The sequence below is a fragment of the Typha latifolia genome, chromosome 2 (genome assembly GCF_019914945.1).
Source record: "Typha latifolia isolate L0001 chromosome 2, TyphaL0001v2, whole genome shotgun sequence".
In the NCBI taxonomy this organism is placed as follows: domain Eukaryota; kingdom Viridiplantae; phylum Streptophyta; class Magnoliopsida; order Poales; family Typhaceae; genus Typha; species Typha latifolia.
Window position 1 is genome coordinate 17,414,441 of NC_133087.1, and position 18,727 is coordinate 17,433,167.

The 18,727-nt window shown below is 38.8% G+C and overlaps 5 protein-coding genes and 1 long non-coding RNA gene across 6 annotated transcripts; all 6 read right to left on the reverse strand.

Annotated features, from left to right (window-relative positions):
* Window positions 1–975: 975 nt before the first annotated feature.
* On the reverse strand, window positions 976–4,200 carry LOC140780954 (superoxide dismutase [Cu-Zn]). Its single transcript, XM_073126687.1, has 8 exons — window positions 4,048–4,200; window positions 3,404–3,492; window positions 3,188–3,289; window positions 3,000–3,095; window positions 2,849–2,880; window positions 2,692–2,767; window positions 1,317–1,370; window positions 976–1,184 (listed from the first exon to the last, which is right to left on the reverse strand). Exons 2-8 carry the CDS (start codon window positions 3,477–3,479, stop codon window positions 1,162–1,164), a joined length of 459 nt encoding a protein of 152 aa, XP_072982788.1. The 5' UTR covers window positions 3,480–3,492; window positions 4,048–4,200; the 3' UTR covers window positions 976–1,161.
* Window positions 4,201–6,383: 2,183 nt separating this feature from the next.
* LOC140782600 (uncharacterized) lies at window positions 6,384–7,524 on the reverse strand. Its single transcript, XR_012107912.1, has 3 exons — window positions 7,085–7,524; window positions 6,734–6,950; window positions 6,384–6,604 (listed from the first exon to the last, which is right to left on the reverse strand). It is a non-coding gene; the product is annotated as an uncharacterized lncRNA (long non-coding RNA).
* A 709-nt stretch (window positions 7,525–8,233) lies between these two features.
* On the reverse strand, window positions 8,234–12,570 carry LOC140781013 (NAC domain-containing protein 83-like). The gene is made up of 2 exons (XM_073126763.1): window positions 12,531–12,570; window positions 8,234–10,188 (listed from the first exon to the last, which is right to left on the reverse strand). The coding sequence occupies exon 2, from the start codon at window positions 9,042–9,044 to the stop codon at window positions 8,409–8,411; it is 636 nt and encodes a 211-aa protein (XP_072982864.1). The 5' UTR covers window positions 9,045–10,188; window positions 12,531–12,570; the 3' UTR covers window positions 8,234–8,408.
* LOC140781014 (uncharacterized) lies at window positions 11,076–11,761 on the reverse strand. The gene has a single exon (XM_073126764.1). The coding sequence runs from the start codon at window positions 11,649–11,651 to the stop codon at window positions 11,241–11,243; it is 411 nt and encodes a 136-aa protein (XP_072982865.1). The 5' UTR covers window positions 11,652–11,761; the 3' UTR covers window positions 11,076–11,240.
* Window positions 12,571–12,965: 395 nt separating the features above from the next.
* On the reverse strand, window positions 12,966–15,879 carry LOC140781012 (protein NETWORKED 3C-like). Its single transcript, XM_073126762.1, has 3 exons — window positions 15,675–15,879; window positions 15,037–15,151; window positions 12,966–13,839 (listed from the first exon to the last, which is right to left on the reverse strand). The coding sequence occupies exons 1-3, from the start codon at window positions 15,753–15,755 to the stop codon at window positions 13,178–13,180; spliced, it is 858 nt and encodes a 285-aa protein (XP_072982863.1). The 5' UTR covers window positions 15,756–15,879; the 3' UTR covers window positions 12,966–13,177.
* Window positions 15,880–16,435: 556 nt separating this feature from the next.
* On the reverse strand, window positions 16,436–17,886 carry LOC140782460 (chitinase CLP-like). The gene has a single exon (XM_073129038.1). The coding sequence runs from the start codon at window positions 17,867–17,869 to the stop codon at window positions 16,592–16,594; it is 1,278 nt and encodes a 425-aa protein (XP_072985139.1). The 5' UTR covers window positions 17,870–17,886; the 3' UTR covers window positions 16,436–16,591.
* Window positions 17,887–18,727: the final 841 nt, after the last annotated feature.

The window sequence follows — 18,727 nt, forward strand, 5'->3', positions numbered from 1 at the left end:
AAGAAAGAGCGTTGTAAGCAGAAGTTGCTAAATAACGTTTATATAGAGTTGGGTGGATGCGGTTATAAACCGCATCCGATTAGTATTTGGAGTCGGGTCAGTCCAGAGTGGCTGCAAGCTGATAAAAGAGCAACGAAAGTGCTCTTAGTAGCTTTAACACCCAAATCAGACATCTCCCAGAAAAGCTCAATGGCTTTTCTATCATGCCCATGGAAACCAATAGGCTGATATCATGGAGTTCCTGGAAGCAATGGATTTTTCTACAGAATGTTGAAATACTCGTACAGCGATGTGTTCAACATCCCGCACTTGCTATACATATCAATTAGTGAAGTTGATATAAAAGCATTTGTTTGCATGATATAAAAGCACTTGCTATACATATCCAAGGACTGTAGCTCCTGCCGAATAGTATATCCATGGAGTGATTTCCCTTGACGAAGTAGGTTAAGCTCACCACAAACTGGAATTATTGTTACCAAAGTATCAGGCTGAGCTGCCCTTGTTAACTGCATCTTCTGGAAGTCCGATGATCTCGCAGCTCTGCAAATCTATCGCTTAAAAGTAAGTTGTGAGACACAAACACCACTGGGAAAGGCCTAACAAATTACTTGATAGATTGACGAATGTTATATGAGTTTTACTTCTTTTTCAAAATTTAATTTCTTGTCTTGTTGGTTGTGCTTTTATATTGAAGTGCTACATGGTTAGTGGAATATAGGTTCAATATCTGACTTATATTACTCTTATCAAATGTTTATTATTTTATTTTATGGCTTATTTAATTATTTACTTAAATATGACTATATTTAAATTAAATTTTAGTGAAGATAAATAACGAGACAAATAATACAAGTAATGAAAGGGACGAAATGCCATACGTTCATATTTTTTTGGGCATTAATTCAAACATAAATTGGATATTAGCTAGTGAATTAGAAACGCACAATGCAACTTATATGAGCATAGCGAACATTTGCTTCAAGAAAAATATAATAGTCCTGAGTATGTCTCAATAGATATATCCCACAGAATACAAGATAACACAGCAAATCTGAACACACATTGGGTTCCTTATTCAATATAAGTTTCGCTAAGGTTCTAGTTTACAAGAAGACTTTTGTTCTCACATCAGCTTCATGGATATCTAGAACAAGGCGCCTATCCCTGAAGTCCAATGATGCCTGGAATTCATAAGATGCAAAAAAGTTAATTATTATACTAAAGGAGCGAAGTGGGAGAAGGGATGCAATATAAATGAGACCAGCCAGTAAAAATGGAGCATAGAAGAGATAAAAGGTGTAGTAGTGTCCTACCACAAGCAATTCTTCCACCAGCATTTCCAGTGCTCTTGCTAAGTTCGTGTCCACCTAAAGTAACATTAGCAAATCTGTTAAGTGCCTGACTCATAAGATCTTCATATGTTATCAATTGTAAACACAATTAACATTTGACTGATACTGCCAAAGGTCATAATCGTAGCTAAAAAAGAACACCTTATGAAAATCATTTATTGTTCCATGAAATCAGTTCATATCCAGAGACAAGATTACAGAATAGCCAAGCCATTGCATTTGAACTAAAGCATAGAAGCAAATTCATAATGCAGAAAAAGCAAAGGAACTATTTAGGTAAAACACCTTGCCAGTGCTAAGTTCCTGTCCTCTGTGAAAAAGGTTTAAGATTCAGACAAGGTAAAACAGAAACCAGTGTACAGTCATAATTACCTACGCACCAAGTTTGCAGCTACTCTTGTTAAATGATTTTCTGGCCTTGCTAAAATTGAATCTTCATGTACAGAGACTAATCATCTATGTGTCAAGCTTGCAGATACTCTCCATTAAATGATTTTCTTGTCTTGCCAAAATGAATCTTCAAATTTTAAGCGACGATGAAGTAGGTCCAACCGTCCAATACAAAATGGATTGTAGACTTTACAATGAAACTTCTAGTGTGTTAATAATCCTAGTTAGTTTACTTTTTCCAGTAGTTTATAAGCAAGCATATCATTACGGTGTACAGGATGGTAATGTGCCATATTTTGGTACTTCATATTGGCAAGTTGTGTCTGAGTTTAGTATTTCTTTCCTTTTTTGTTCCCTCGTTGTACTCGCATAACAAAGGAAATGGAATTTGTAAAATGGTCCAGCACATTAATGAACAAATACCTGCCACTACTGCCCCATTTTTCTTTTCCTTTAAAAACAGAAGAGATGTAGAGCAACACTGCAACTTGTATGATCACAAAAACTAGCATAGTTTATTTGTTTCTCTATATGCAAATAAAGTTCAGACAGAAGTTATTTCCTAACATATGTGATGTAACCAATTCTACTTCAAAATCAGAGTCCGTGAGAAAGAAACAAGGATACTGTGGTTAAGAGGGGATGTTTTAATACTCTAGATGGGATCATAACTGTAATCTGTTTGCAGTTTATCAAGTTTATCACATGAACATAAGAAAATGATGCCTGATGAGAAAGTCAAATAAAATTAGACACGAATCAAAGTCAGCTACATCTAGAAGACATGCACCGCACCAGTGAGCCGATAGGTCATGACAATAAATTTAGATAGGACACTAAAAAGCTTAATATTGATACTGCTTAAATAATAGTATAATTTTTTCTAATTAAAAGAACAATACAAAAGGAAAAGAAAAAGGAATGAGCTAAATGAAAGATGGATTACCCTTTCCAAGATCGTCAGGGTCGGCATGGACAACAACAGCACGCCCAATGATAGAATGTGGTCCACTAAGTGGAATCTGTGAGGAGAGAAATACACCAGTTCAAAAGAACTGTAAGAATAACGACAGGAATACAACAAGAAAATAACCAAGTATCACCTGACTGTCAACAAGAGAAACATGAGCAGTACCTGGAGATATAAGAAGTAGAGCTATTAGTGACAGAATGATGCATGGACCGCAGAGGTACAGCAAGAACTATGTAGTAAATTTCTAAAGCACCACATAGGCTGGTAAACTGAAAAATTACCATCTGGTCCAGCAGTCACATTTCCAAGATCACCAGCATGGCGGACCTCATCTTCTGGTGCTCCATGTTCTTTCCCAGCAGGATTGAAATGTGGCCCTGTGTCATGAAGGAAAGTTATGTCCACCAACAAATTTATTGATTTCATTTAAAGATTGCAACAACTATCATGTGAAATGGTGAATATGCACCAGTTGACATGCAGCCGTTGGTAGTATCACCAAGTGCATGAACATGGAAACCATGAAGCCCAGGCTTGAGGCCTGTGACGGTACCAGTCACAGTGGTCGGACCTATAACAATGAAAAGGGAAAAAATAACAGGAGGTTAACATGACATATGAGGCAAAAATTACTCGATCCATGTAACAATCTAACACATGATCTTATCATTGCTAGTATATTTACCCTCTCCTTCCTGAGTGAAGTGGATTGTGCCTTTGACGCCATCACTACTACCAAGTACAACAACAGCCTTCACCATTTTCTTATGTGATCTACAAATAAGAAAATCAAGGATAAAAAGAAAAGTTTTCAGTAACACAACAATCGGATAAGTGCGAGAGACAACATGAGCATCCAAGTTAACAAAAAATAATGGCAAAAGCAAAGATAAGAAAAACAAAAACAGGAATTTTCATCTTTCATGCCTCGACAGACAAATTACTCACTTCAGGATCCAATTTTAAAGGGATACAGTATCTCCGTTTTATATGGCTTACAACAACGTAGTAACTAATAATAGATGAATCGGTGAATCTAGCAAGTGCATCCCCGTTCTTTCCGAGAAAAAATTGATGATTGCATCACTGATCATATAAAAGCCTCAAGATCAAGTAAAATACCACAAAAAGAACAGAGAACATCATACCAAAGAATCAAACCCCAGATTCCAACACTTCAGGAACCCAAATTCAAATCAAATCACAAGAAACAGGAGAAACTCATGATCCACGAATCAAACGGAGATACCGGAAAGCAGATCGATCTATCACAGCCTAAAATCGAGGTGAATAAATGAGAAAGGAATCTTCTAAAACCATAAATCTTACCTCAGGCGACCCCCCTAGGTTGTGGAGAAGAGAGCAGAGGCGGCCTTGATGAGTATCTAGAGAGTTCGGGAGAAGAGCAGGAGTAGATGAGCGACCAGCCACCGTATATATGTGGGGGGAGACAGGGTGTTATGCTCACCAGTGGTGAGCGATATCACTCCTAGTTACCCTCTATTTTAAATAAGGTTATTTAAAATAATTTAATGCATATTTAAAATTTATAATCTTAATTGCTATAATAACCAGTTTTCATATCCGGTACCGGTTTCAAAATCACATTACGTAAGAAAAAGAGTATATTAGTTAAGAAAATTAATTACGTGTGCCTAACTTCCCAATTTTCTTGTTATACCCTTGAAGATCTTAACCATTAGATTTTCATCAAAGTGATTGATAAACAATTAACTTTACCGTACGGAAGAAGCTTTATACACGTTTTTTTTTCTTCCGTTAAGATTTCTCTCTTAAATATAATTATACCTTAATTATAAGAAATATCATTTAATATTAAATAATTTAAATTTGATTATTTGGAGATAAACTTTAATTTAAATATAATTCTCTATCTCTATCTATTAAAATTTAATTTAAATCAATCTTAAATTAATGAAAGATATATGTAAATAATAAAAAATAATCAAAAAGATAAAATGTAATTAAATCTTCATCAAGTTAATTATAAAAGATATCAATCTTTCCGTCGTCAAATGCACGGGAAGAAACCCTCAATAAATAAATCTGGTTTTTTTACTTATCACTACCTGAGTTCTTGTTTTATTGTGGCAACCTCCAAATTTTGCATATTTGCAAATTGATCCATTTGTTTAGATATATTAAAAAAAACTAGAACTTATTGGTAAAGTTGATGAGTAATCATCTTCTAGCGGGGTTTATTGGTAAAATTTTTAGCCGAAAAAATAATAGGCTTAATTAATAATAATAAGAAGCTCGGTCAAAATAGGCTCAAAAGTAATTTCGAGTCAACCGTAATTATGAGCTGGCTCCAACGACTAAATTTAACGAGACTCGAAAAAATGGAGCAAATTCACGGGCTCCGTATATATTAAAATATTAATATAATATATATTATTATATTAGTTATTTTAAATTACTTAATAAATAATTTTAGTGTTATTATTTTTTAATAAAAAATATATGGTTAGAAAACTCTCATCGAGATCTTTAAAATAAGACCAATATTCAATAGTTTTAGAAGTAATTTTAAATTACTAATTTTTAATTAAACGCATCGAAATTACATGCTCGACATAGAAAGATCCAAGATAAAGAGACTCATTTTGAGCTTCAAAATGCACTAATTGAACACTTATGACAGAGGCACGGGAACGAAGGAATATAAATTTTAATGTAATTTTTATTTGATATATTTTTTTAATGTATTTCATATCTAATGTATTTTAATTTTTAATATTTACATTGGGAATAATTTTTAATAATTATATTTTAGGATACATAATTTATTAGACTCATTTTTATAAATAATAAAAAAATTTAAATTTAAATTAACTCAAAAAGAATTTAATATTAGACTTATTTTTATAAATAATAAAAATTTTAAAATTTTAATTAACTCAAAAATAATTTAATATTAGACTCATTTTAAAGGTCTCGATGAGACCTTTCCAATGGTATTATTTTTGTTAAAAACAGATTAGTAAAACTAATTATATACTCAGTTTAACTAACTAAATTATTTAATAAAGGATACCAATGAAATTAAAATTATTGAATATAACAATTATTGGGCAATTTTGGCATTTTCAAAATGTTGATATGAGAAATGGAGTCCGGCTCCATTTTCATGGTCCCCACTATTCCTAGCTCTAAATTTGGAGGTAGGTTTAGAGCCCCAATGGAGCTCAACCGAGCTCCAAATTTGGAATTTGGAGCCCGGTTGGAGTTGCTCTGAGCTGCTGGCTCCAACGACTAAATTTAACAATACTCTAAATAATTATAATTTTTATATTTTATAGTTGAAGTAAGCTTCTTCTTTTTTTTAAGCTTGATTAAGCATTAATCAAGATTGATCATGTTCGAAATTAAGCTTGAACTAATCAAGACTTAAAATGTCTAATAATCAGCTCATTTAGGCTTTATAATTACGTATAAGAATATATCTAATATTTCATTAAAAATTTATATTTTTTTATTTTCTATGTTGAAATTTAGCGTAGACACTTATTATTTGATGAATTTTTTACCGTAACATTTAGGCGCATATACCTAGTATAACCCTTATATATATATATATATATATATATATATATATATATATATATATATATATATATATTAATCTAATTGTGATATTTATGTATGAAAAAAGATACGTAGAAATTGTAAATTTGTCCTTAAGACACTTAGTTCATAGATGTCTTGCTTACAATGTCTTCAGAAGTTCCCATTTATAACAATCATAGATATCTCCTCTGCCGATCTTGGAATCCCCTGCACAATAGAGCCCACTCTTTCCCTTCCAATGGTTTGGATATTTTTGCTTTGCCATTCCATCATCACCTATAAGATACTCATCACTCTACACAAGAGAAACAAAAATTCACCTTGTTATACAAGGTCGAACCTATCAATAATTCAATGTACCATATATCATCATATGAAGAACAGAATGTTAATAACATGAACTGAGAGAATTAATTAAAACTACCTGGATTTCTCCTGCCTTGATCTTTGTAAAAGTTCCAACATCTATGACTGGAAAGTTTGGTGAGTTTGCTTTCAGATAGAAGGGTCCTTTGGATGGTCTATGAATGCCATACTTAGATGTATTGCCAAACTTCAAATAACAGAGTAGAAGAGCCAAAGCATCCACAAGATACAATGGAAGGATGGACTTTAGGATCATACCCAGTAGCCAAATCTCTCTTGATATTAAATGAATCTGGATTAGTTTACCATACAAAAATAAAAGGATAAACAAGTATGGTAGGGGCGTGAATAATAATAGAACAAAGGTAGGGGATCTTTTTATAAATTTCCCAGTGAGACGTGAAGTTACCGGGCTACGGATCACAATTGAAGTCGTCGCACCCGACTCGGCCAAATCCAACGCAATCTCCATCCATCCCGGAATTCCCACCCGCTACGACCAAAACCTTCTTCCCTCTAAACTCCGAACCCGATTTGAAGCAACTCGAGTGCATCACTTTTCCATTAAACCCCCCCAATCCTTCAATATCCGGAACCGCTCCCTCATCGTTGGCCCCACTCGCCGCCACCACGTACCGCCCCCATATACTCCTCCACCTCCCCGTCCTCCAGCCTCCTCGCCTTCACCCTCCACCGCCTCGACCCCTCGTCGAACTCCGCCGACTCAACTTTGCGGCGGAACCGGGGGGAGATGGCGAACTTGGCGGCGTAGGCGTCCAAGTAGTCGACGAAGTGCGACTTGGGCATGAAGGTTGGGGTGGAGGAAGAGTGGGGGGAGAAGGGAAGGGTGGAGCCTCGGATGCGTACAAGAGGATCTTATGCTATGTTATTGGAGAGGCCAGTGTGATTGTTTAGTGAATGCGATGTTGGAAGTTTGTATGTTCTCTCTCATAACCAATGGAAATCTAGCACGTGAGGAAATAATAGGAGCAGTAAGAATTTATGATACGATCATTCGGTCATGTATCCTCGGCGCGTTTAGAGCCGGCGCGTATCAAGGAGGAGCCGCGGCCATTTTTCGCAATGCTGATGGAGAGCTAGTCCAGGCGGTATGGGAGCCGTGCCCGGGAAACTCGGCGCTACAAACCGAGCTCTGGCTATCAGAATGGCTCTGAAGGTGGCGAGAAGAGGCAGCAGGCTGGAGATCGAAACGGACTGCACAGAGGCCATCAGGTGCATGCAGCAGTCTGAGCACAGCCCCTAGCGCGTTCGCAATCTGGCGCGGGAGTGTCAAAAGTGTTTGTAGAAGTTAGGCTCTCCCACGTAGGGAGAGAAGCCAATACCGTGGCTGACTGGGCAGCAGCTAGGGCAAGCGTGGCCTCTGGCTATTGCTATTTTGAGCGGCCAAGCAACGCTCCACCAGAACTCTGTAACCTTATCACTGTCGACGCGGCAACGTTTCAACAGAATATTAATATATAGCTGATCACAGCTCATTGGCAATCAAAAAAAAAAAAAAATCGTCTTGTGAACTTTTGAGAAAACATTATTAAGTGCGGTTAGTTTACAGTAGTTTGATAGCCCAATGATTTAGAGTCGTTATAAAGTCTGGGCTAAGTAACTTAAAGACATTGCTATCGTTAAAGTTGGCCGTTATATCGACATTCGTCAAAGTTTGCAACATCCACCGGCGGCAGGTCGTCATCGTGAGCAACTACTAGTTGGTGCCCCTCTCAGTAATTCGCAGCGTGTTTTATAGTGGAATCCTCCACCTCCTCCTCAATCTGCTGATTGGCTTGTTCGAATTGTTGGTTTTGATCATCAACTAAAGCATTGCCATTCTCCTCTGACTTCTTCCTCCTCGCGATCTCTTGATCACTCAGCTTCACCCTGCACAGCACCCACTCGCTCGCCCTCGACGTTATCTCGTACTCGTGCATCACCCAGCCGGACGTCTTCCGCCGCCGCCGCCTCGTCTCCCCCTCGTTCTTCCGCTGGTAACTGAAGTTATTCTTCCGCCACGTGATTCTATTGTTAACCACCGCCCGGTCCTCGATCCGGCTCTGGATCTCGTAAGACCCTTCTCCGGCCTTGCGTTTCCTTCGCCCCCAGCCGCCGTCAGCGGCGGTGTGGTTCGCCTTGGTTTGCGTCAGGAAGTAGCCCTCTTCCTCGCGGTGGTTTTCTCTGAGAAGATTCCATGGCTCCGTGCGGTAGACGTCGTCGACGATGACGATGTCGCAAGGAAGGCATTCGATGCGGATCCAGTTGAAGAGGTAGTCGACGACCAAGACCTCGTCGGTCGGATCGAAGACGAAGCCTGGCTCCAGCGATGCTTCTATTGTGGGTGGCGACTTCTTTGTTATTTCCATGATCGATCGAATAGAAGGAGGAGGAGTAGAAGCTGCTTGTGTTATTGTATATATATCTAGAGGAACAAGTGAAGAAGAACTAGTAATTCCTAATCGGAAGCTAATTCGGATTAATTTAAGTACGTGACATGCATGTTCTCTTCCTTAGTCGGAGCCGGACTAAATTTGGTCCCTAATCCGAAGTTAATTCGAATTTAATGATGACTGAGCTAAGATAGAGTCATTAATGACATCTCTTTCTTGTCTATATATCTAGTGTTGAAAAAGCAGCACTATCAGAAAGCCTGAGAGTGAATCATTCTCACCATTTGTGATCTTGTCAAGCATGCAAGCTTATTGAAGCTTTATTTCATTGCTAGTTAGGTCCTTTAAGCTTATAAATTTATTATAGTATGCAACTAATCGAGTCCTAATTAGGATATATGCATATAAATATTCATATGAGCAGGGCTCCAAAATGTTTCAACTATATATTCTGGATAATTTGCTGAATATATCAACACTGAAAGGATTTGGGGCCTCACTTTGTAGCATTGCTTCCTCCAACCAGTCCAATAGTCAGACTTTAGTGTTTACCTACCGAATAATGAAACCGGTTTAGGCTATTATGTTAGTTGGTTGTAAATTAATATAAACATATAACTATTACACTTGATATTTTAGTAAATAACTAAAATATTATTTATAATTGATGAATGAAAAAAAAAGGAGAAAAAAACTGATAGTTGATTGAAGTCGTGTCTTTTCAATGCAAAATAGTAATGGGTAAATATAAAAATATTGGATTGAAAATGGGAGAAGAGATAAGTAGGTATCAAAGACTAGTATGGAGGTAATCTATTATAAAAAGACTTATACTGGGATAAACTTATTCCACACAAGTGAAGGAAGAAATGTTGGACACCATCCCTTATTAAACAAATTTCAGCAACTGACAGAGTTCTGCAATTGATCTGCTGAATTAGTTTGAACAAATGCCAAAATTCAGTAACATGCCATTCACTCTCACTGCCCATTGGGCTTTTCTCCTTTGTCCATACACTGTCATGTGAGTGCTGATCTCTTCCTGCCTTCCTACCAACTCTCAATTTGTTCTCCTTCTTGGCTCTTCTTCTGTACTACATATGTCTTCTTCAGCCATCTTCTGTAAATTATTGACCCTTCAATAAACTATACTAGATAAAAATGAGAGAATCTTCTATGGCTTAGTTGCTTGTGAGTAGTCTTAGCCACTCTTCTTTAGGTTTGGTTGAGGAGGTTTCAGAGGTTAGACACTACATGTGCAGAAGAAGCCACAGAGTCATGATCCCATCAAGATGATTTCAAACTCCAGTTATGTCCTTTTCCTATCATTGCAACTCCACCCATTTCATATGCTCACATGGGGGGGTGGGGGGAGTTTGGTAGAATTGGGGATTCCTCTCTGACTCTGAGCAGAGCTTTCCCTCATCCACACCTTGGTAATTGTGACCTAATAATGCTTAGGGTTCCACATGCTTACAAGATCTGGAGATATAAGCAAATGCACACTTGCAAGTGAATCAATCCTAAGCAAAAGAGGCTACAAAGGATCAAATCTATAAGAGCATAAGTGCTAAAAACTCCTGCACATCCTGCTTTTATACAGAATCTTTTCGTTTGCTTTATTTAATTTTGAACTCATGATCTCTTGCTCGTCCGACAGGACAACCTGACGATAAGTACTAGCGTTCCCTTCTCGATATTATCGTTATATACCAAAAAAGAAGTAGAATTTTAGTACTCATTGCCTCATTGGTGATCCCTTTTCTTGGGCATTTTTAAACATAGACAGTTCACCGGCGTGACAATTTCATTCACAATCTTTGAACAAAATAATGTTCAATACTGTTGAGCCAGAGAGACGGCACCTTATTATATGCACACTTTCTCTAGTGGATACCTAGTTTAAGGCAATTGGAATCCTGCCTATCATCAAAAGGATGGTGCATTTGTTCTTTAAAGGCTCTTTCCAAGAAACTTTAGCACTTTTAGTCAATGAGACTATAAGAGTAGAAAAAGCTGCACATCATTCAACATCTTTGTGGCAATTGGCTATATAACTTCACCTCAAAGAGACAACCATATCTATAAAGAGATGAGTAACCCCCCAAAAAAAAAAATTAAAACACAAATTAAATAATAACAAAGGTAAGAACCGAGCCCACTTGCACCCCATCACTTCCCCACAAGCTCTAACCACCACATGAGCACTAAGCAAGAGATCAATGCCACACTCACCCTACCCGGATTCCCCAAAATGCTGGCCGACGAAGTTGCGGCGCCGATCGGTGCGATCGCCGAATTGGGCTCCAGCGCATCAGGATTTGGCGGGCTAGGGCTCGATGGAATTGTCGGCATCGAGGAAGATGGCGCCAGGCCGGAATTGGACCCCGGGGTTGGGAACAATGGCATGATATCCGGGGCCAACGCCGGCGAAAGATCAGAGAATTCAGGGTTGGTGGGAAGGACAGCCGGCGCGGCTGAGATGGCGGAGGCCTTCAATGAGTGAGATGGAAGAGGAATGGTTAGAAGGAGCAATGTGGCTAAGGCTGAGAAAGAAGAGCACATAGAAGAGGAGATGGCCATTTTGAGTGACAATTGAAGCAGCACAAAGGGAGAGAGAGAGAGAGACAGAGAGTTCAATATAGAAGTGGGGTTTTTTTTTTGTGTGTGCGGAAGGTTTAAAAGGGGAGGGGAAGGATGTACTGGTCCACGTGGTCTTTAGTGGTTGGAGGATAGCAGGGAGGGCACAGGGTGGCATTGGGCTGCTAGGGGACAAAACACGAGAGGCATCCAATAACATGGCCTTGTGGGGCCTTCACAGTTTTGAAAATTGAGGGAGGGGGAGGGGGGAGGGGGAGGGGGGGTCCAAAAGGTATCTTGAGACGGGCTAATGATATAGATGATGATTGTTTCTGATAAGAGTAGAATTACTCATCTATTTTAATTACATTCATCAAAAAGTGAACTTTTTGCTCTGTTCTTGTAAAATTAACTTGTCCAAAAGGGTATCTTGAGGTGGGCTGATGATATAGATGATGATTGTTTCTGATAAAGAGTAGAATTACTAATCTATTTTAACTACATTCATCAAAAAGTGAACCTTTTGCTCTGTTCTTGTAAAATTAACTTGACCAAAAGGGTATCTTGAGGTGGGCTGATGATATAGATTATGATTGTTTCTGATAAAGAGTAGAATTACTAATCTATTTTAACTACATTCATCAAAAAGTGAACCTTTTGCTCTGTTCTTGTAAAATTAACTTGACCAAAAGGTATCTTGAGGTGGGCTGATGATATAGATGATGATTGTTTCTGATAAAGAGTAGAATTACTCATCTACTTTAACTACATTCATCAAAAAGTGAACTTTTTGCTCTCTTCTTGTGAAATTAACTTGTCATATTAGAGTGGTTTATTCTCACACTTATAAATAGAACATTAGCTACAAGTCAAGAGAAGTACCTCTTTGATGTTGATGCATTTTGTCAATCAATCGAGTGCTTTGACACTGTTGGGCTGTATCAGATCAATCATCAAAATGTACGCAGCAGTAAGGATGCTCTCAAAATGCAATTAGTAAAAGCCTTGTTGTTCCCTGCCACATCTGATGAAGAACTCAAAATGAGGAATATGCCCTTATGAAGCATTCAGTAACAAAAGATAATAGGATCTATGTACCTTGGAGAGTTCGGTCTATTGGATGATCCCATTTGCCAGCTGCCAAAGAGAGTTGAGAATTACAAAGATCACATGGCTTCTTTGGTTCCACTACAATGTAGATTTCATAATCATCACATAGAAGGTTTAACCTGTTGCTTATCAAGTTCATGATTGAGTTCAAAATATGATACACTTCCAAGGAAAAACTGATCAGTAAATTTACATTGCTAGTACGGATAAAAAATCTTGGCAAGATTGCAAAATAAATATATCCATTCTGGTAACATGAATGTTTTGCCCCCGAAAAAAAAGGACTTCCAGTTTCACATTTCACATTAATTTGCCAACATAACAAGGGTGAGGTAATATTTCCATTCCAACAAATGAGAGCTATATAAAGGTGAAGTAAAAAATGTAGGTTAGATGCTGGTTGTCTTACTCTACCATCCCTAAAGAGCCACAACTGTTGTTTGAGACTTGGAATGCCCACGAAAAACTTTTCCAGAGAATAACTCCTTGGTCTTCTTCTTCAATTCATAAATATTGCCCCATTTTCTCGAATTCTTGATGCATTTCCTCATATCAGCATTCTCCTCCTTTAAGATGCCGATGGATGAAGCGAGCTGTCGGATGACCTCCCTCTTCTCCTCATCTTTTCCAGCTAATTCAGCCTTAAGAGTCACGTTCTGCTCTTCAAGTATCTGTAGTTCTATCTTCATCAGCTTCACAAGATCATTGTCGTTCTCTTTATCTGGCTCATCTCTCGGCTTGGTCTCAGCTTCCGATTCTTCTTGTTCAGGATCATCAACCTCGGACTCCTCAGAGTCGTAACAGTCTGAGGAAAACAAAGATGATCCATCCGATGTATTGTTGCTTACCTTCTGTGACCAGGCTCTGTCTAACAAAGAGGGGCCAGATAATGTGTGACGAATTCCACCTCCTGATTTCAGATGGTCGTATTGCTCTGCTAACGAGCGGTGATCTCGGTAGAAATCCCCAATCAAGTTGATGAGTAGAGGTCTCTTCTTGTAATACATCTCAGCACGTTGAGCAAATGAATCTGCGTCTTCCTCAATCAGTTTCAGCATTTGCTTGGTCTTCTCTTCTAGTTCTGCAGAGAAATTTTTTAACACTAAATGATGTGCCAATAACAATAAAATCTATGAATACAAAAAAACTTTCAACTAGAAACAGTTCCACATTGTTTAGACTTGATTTTTGTCATTCAAATGGATCGTTAGAGAATCCAGCCATTTGTAACATATCAGACCATTTCCATGGCATTCTTACTAGTAGTAAGAGGTACATGTCTAACAGCTAAGAACAAACTACCTAACCAAAAAATTGATTGAATACAATGATAAACAGGTGCAGTAACACCATTGCTGGCTATTTTTGGCATTAAGGCTGAGATTGGTAAGACTTAGTAAAGGAACAAATAAAATGGTTTTAGTGTGTTACAAATTCATGGATGATGATAATACAAATATTTACCTTAGATGAATTCTGGAGAAAATGGCCCTTGTTGAGAGACAACAAGATCTGACAGTAGAAAATCAAGCAAAGGCTTGTTTTGTTCCAAGTGCCAAAAAAAAAGGTACTGAAACTTTAAAACCTTGAAAAATATTATAACAATAAAAACATGAAATGGGGCAGGTCACCAATTTGCCTGGTCTTCATCATCCTAGCTAATCAACTTTGTTATCATTTACTTGCTAAAATCTTGAACCTAAATCCAACTAAGCATCAACCATAATTCTTCTGATGTTACATGTCAAATAATTATTGCATAAGGTGATTCAATTGTTATGGATTGTATCCAACATATAACATATCTTCTGTAATCAGACCATTTTCATATGAAATCACAAGCATATCGTGCAGGAATCTAGATATACTAAATTAGGTGTTTCAGACACATAAAAACATATATGTATTATGTGCATGTTGAAATCGTCAAAGATGCAAGTATGTTTCACACTGTTCCAATTGTCCATGTCACAAAATAACTAAGCAGAAAATTAAAAAACCAAAGTTAGTGGAAAACTACCCTATACTTCTGTAGCATTAGATGTACTTTCAATTTCACCGTCATTATTGCCTATGTTTGCCAACTACAGATTGTTCCAATTGTACAAATTTTCTTCATATAAGAGAAAATAATAGAGAGCATACAGAGTTAGATAACTTTCAAATTGAAGTAAAGCGTCAGAGCATCATAAGGTGAATCCAAAAACTATCTAAAATTGATGTGAAAAGTTTGAATTGTGTGCCATAATATAGTCATGAACAAAGAAAACAAACAAACCTGAAAGAGTTGACACCAACCACGGAGACCGCCTAGAGTTGTTATGGCTCTCAAACCACCATGACTGTGGTAAATCCTTTTGCACCTTCATTGCTGCCCACTTACCTGCGACAATCTAGAGCACTTGCACAAATTAAAAAGGTAGCAATTTGGCAATCACCCCATCCCATTAAACTAGTGCCAAAGAGGACCAGAACACTGATTCAATATTTCTGTTCCCTAATCATAGCTTCTTTTCCCCCCATGACAAATTAAACCAGGATAAGATGTAAAATAACAAGTCTTTCTTTTCCTACATATCGAAAACCCAAGACTTCTCGAATCAATACGATAAACAAGAGCCTCAGGAAAGCATCTTGCAACTGCTTTCCCAATCTTACGGTTTCTACTGCGATCAGAAGAATGCAAAGTGGGAAGTACCGACCATCGTCTTCATCAAGAACTAGCTACCCAAAGGAGGAACACCAATATCCATGAAACCTCTGCTTTCTAATGGTTAGAAGCTAGAACAAGAACAAGAACCTATCTCCAATCTCATTAACAAAACGAGTATATTAAAAAAAGAAAAGAAGGAACCTCTTTTAACCCATCACTCTAATTCAAATCATAAACAAGAGATAAAAAGAGATGGAGAAAACCTTGGCCGCTTCTTGGAGGCGCCGCTTCTCGGAGGGAGTGCAGTGCAGAGGAGTATCCCTTGCAAGAATAGGAAGCGGCATTTAATTCTTCTGCGTCGATTTTTAATTGGGTGGGCCTTCCCTCTGGAATCCAATGATAAGACGCCACGTAGCAAGATTAGGGATACAAACCGCTCTCTGTGGGCCATGGGCCACGGCCCGAATCGTAATCGCATCTAATTTCCCTCCTCTTATAAGCTCTCGTTTAAAAGGAACAACCCGTTCGAGCCTCTACCCATATCCCTTGCCCTCATCTCACAGCTTATTTACATCTTCTACCACTGTTTCTTTCAGAGTGGAAACTGTATCAAAATTTAACCTTTTTGTGTTTATCTTCTATTAGATCTGGGATCTTGCAATTAAAATGATGTTTCATAAACTAAATTCGAAAGCAGCACTCTACATATTGGCATTATATACAAGGTTTAAAATGTAGTAATCTTTCTTAATATCTTCTTGAATCTAGTGGTAATTTCAGATAAAGAAAAGGGCATTTTGGGAGCACCAATAGTGGATTTTGTTGGTCCAACTCTATAACGGTCGGGAGGTCAGAAGTGGGACCCATTGCTTGCCTGGGATTCTATTGGACGAGTCTTAGTCCGCAGCATCTCGGGTTGCCACTCACCTCTTCCTTTTATTTCACGACGAGTATAACGGCTACTTCCAACCTGTTAACAGCTCCATCCTCCATAATTGACTCTCCCCATTTGCCATTTTTCACATCGCACCTCCACTTTTTTATTTATTCATTAAATCAAGTACAAAAAGCAACCCAAAATAATAATAATAATAATAACAATACAGATAGATAGATTAGAAACAATTTACAAATTACAAGCCATTTTTATTAAAACCCCAAGATGATAGAAGCCGTTTTATCAAAACCCACCCGCATAAGTGAAGTTAAAGTTAGAGCACGTAGTCATAATCCCGAATAGGAGACCCGTATAACCCATCCTTTTCCTCTCCAGGTCGAATAACACCAAGATATTCTCCATCTGAAACCCACCGATCTGGATAGCCTTATCCGCCTTCGGCCCAGCATCCACAAACCCGAAGCAAGCCGTGACCGGATCAACCTGCACGATAGAATTGCCTCCAAATATCGTCCAATTCTTTCCACCATTTAATACCAAATCGATCTGGGGTACAGCGTACCCCATCCTCGTCGACCCCATCGTAGTGCTATTGTAGCATAGCTCAAAAGGCTTCACGGGAGCAACTCGTTGGATATAACTAGAAGCCTCGTCGTAAGCCTTCAGGAATGGCTTGTAGATGTCGCTCCTAAGGGCGGTGTAAGGAATCGCGGTGGTGAGCGTAACGCCGCCGCCATTGGCTTTCTTGTGGAGCTCGAGCGCGTGAGCCGGGAGGGGCACCGCCTCGGTGTTGACGGCGACGAGCTTGGCGTCGATGTAGTACGCGGGGTTTACCGGATTCTTGAGCAAGTTGGTGTAGGTTAAGTAGTCGCTTATATTACGATCTGACGTCATGTGGATGAGATCGAAGGGCTTACTCCCGAAGAACGCCACGCCGGCGCCGCCGCTCGGGAGGCAGAGGGCGAACTGCTTCTCGAGGTTGAAGGAGGAGAGCTGACAAGGCAAGGAGAGCTTGGACGACCGCCCGAGACCGGCTACGCCGGTTGCACCGCTAGGTAGCGATGACAAGAGACTCCGAGGCGCGCAGGAGGAGACGAGGTCTGAGAAACCGACTTGGTACAGCGGGTTCTTGCCGTCGGTCGCGTTGGTAGTGACCGACGGCATGAAGGTCAGGTCACCGGACGAGCAGTTCCCGGTAACCGGGTTGACAGGGTAAGCAGTGCAGATGCATTTGTTATTGCGAAGACTGGAAGTAGTATTACAACCGCATTCGGGAGGTTGGAATTTGGCGGCGGCGGCGCATGTCGAAGAGTTGCGAGGGATGGTCTTGTGATTTGAGGTGCAAAGAGACCATATGAGAGGGCCATTGAGGTCTAACACTAGTGGGGAGTTGTCATTGACTGGGATAGTATAGAGAGAGGTTTCGGTGTCTTTGGTGATGGGGGAGACAACTGCCTTGAAAGGAGGAGGAGAGGATGAGACTGGAAAGAGAAGTAGAAGGGAAAACGAAGAGATGGTAACTAAGAGGAGGAGAGGAGAAGAGATTTTGGTTTGTGCCATCTTTGAACACGATGAAGGTAAGCAGATTGATGCAAGAGCAATATATATATATATATATATATATATAGTAGACTGTACGCAAGAAGAAGATGGCAATTGACTTTAGCTTGATGTATTTATCCATGGGCGGGGATCGATGCGATGCAGCTCAGGTTGTGTGAATTTGCTACGAGTTGGATAAAATTTTAAGCACGTACACGAGTTGTGGTTGTGGAGTATCTTCATATCTGGGTCGTATAAGATCCTCTTAACTTGATCCAATTTTATACGAATATTTCTAAGATAAGGGAGATTTATCCATGTGAGGTTCTAGATGGAAAGCCCATGGATTTAATCGAGTAACGTGGCGTCAACAACGTCGGCTTGCTATAGACGTGCTGTAGACTAAGTTTCCCCCTTAATTTGACTGGAAAATTTATATATCTGCAGCAATTCGGATCCTCGAAAGATCCGAATCCAACTATAGTCTCTGTGATAAGAGGCGAAAGATGAGTATCGGATTACAAGGATCCATTTGTACCATCTACTAATTTTGGGGTGTTCCGATCTAATTAGATTTATCCTTTGACCCTTGTTTTTCTCCAAAGACTTTGGCTTTATTTGGCTTGCTGTAGTTATTCTATGATTTGTTCTCTAGAACAACTCTCTAGAATATCGATAGTCACCATAATAGACAACATAATCTCTCTTTAACCAATCAACCACCTACACGTTGCCATCTTCCAGGTAAATCCTAATGAAAAGATATGCCACTATGATTCACAACAATAATTTTGGGTTTCGCTGGCATTTAGCATTGAGAAATACTTAAGCTGTGTCATTTATTTTTCAATATTTTTTAAACGCCTTTAATTATGG

What these genes read in the sequence shown, in the direction of transcription:
- LOC140780954 (XM_073126687.1), bottom strand. Translation starts at nt 3,479, where the DNA reads ATGGTGAAGGCTGTTGTTGTACTTGGTAGTAGTGATGGCGTCAAAGGC. An exon ending in CTTCACTCAGGAAGGAGAGG is followed by an intron (nt 3,290 to 3,403) that starts GTAAATATACTA and finishes TCATTGTTATAG; the next exon opens with GTCCGACCACTGTGACTGGT. An exon ending in TTTCTCTTGTTGACAGTCAG is followed by an intron (nt 2,768 to 2,848) that starts GTGATACTTGGT and finishes CTCTCCTCACAG; the next exon opens with ATTCCACTTAGTGGACCACA.
- LOC140781013 (XM_073126763.1), bottom strand. Translation starts at nt 9,044, where the DNA reads ATGGAAATAACAAAGAAGTCGCCACCCACAATAGAAGCATCGCTGGAG.
- LOC140781014 (XM_073126764.1), bottom strand. Translation starts at nt 11,651, where the DNA reads ATGGCCATCTCCTCTTCTATGTGCTCTTCTTTCTCAGCCTTAGCCACA.
- LOC140781012 (XM_073126762.1), bottom strand. Translation starts at nt 15,755, where the DNA reads ATGCCGCTTCCTATTCTTGCAAGGGATACTCCTCTGCACTGCACTCCC. An exon ending in GCCTCCAAGAAGCGGCCAAG is followed by an intron (nt 15,152 to 15,674) that starts GTTTTCTCCATC and finishes CAAGTGCTCTAG; the next exon opens with ATTGTCGCAGGTAAGTGGGC. An exon ending in GTTGGTGTCAACTCTTTCAG is followed by an intron (nt 13,840 to 15,036) that starts GTTTGTTTGTTT and finishes ATTTCTCTGCAG; the next exon opens with AACTAGAAGAGAAGACCAAG.
- LOC140782460 (XM_073129038.1), bottom strand. Translation starts at nt 17,869, where the DNA reads ATGGCACAAACCAAAATCTCTTCTCCTCTCCTCCTCTTAGTTACCATC.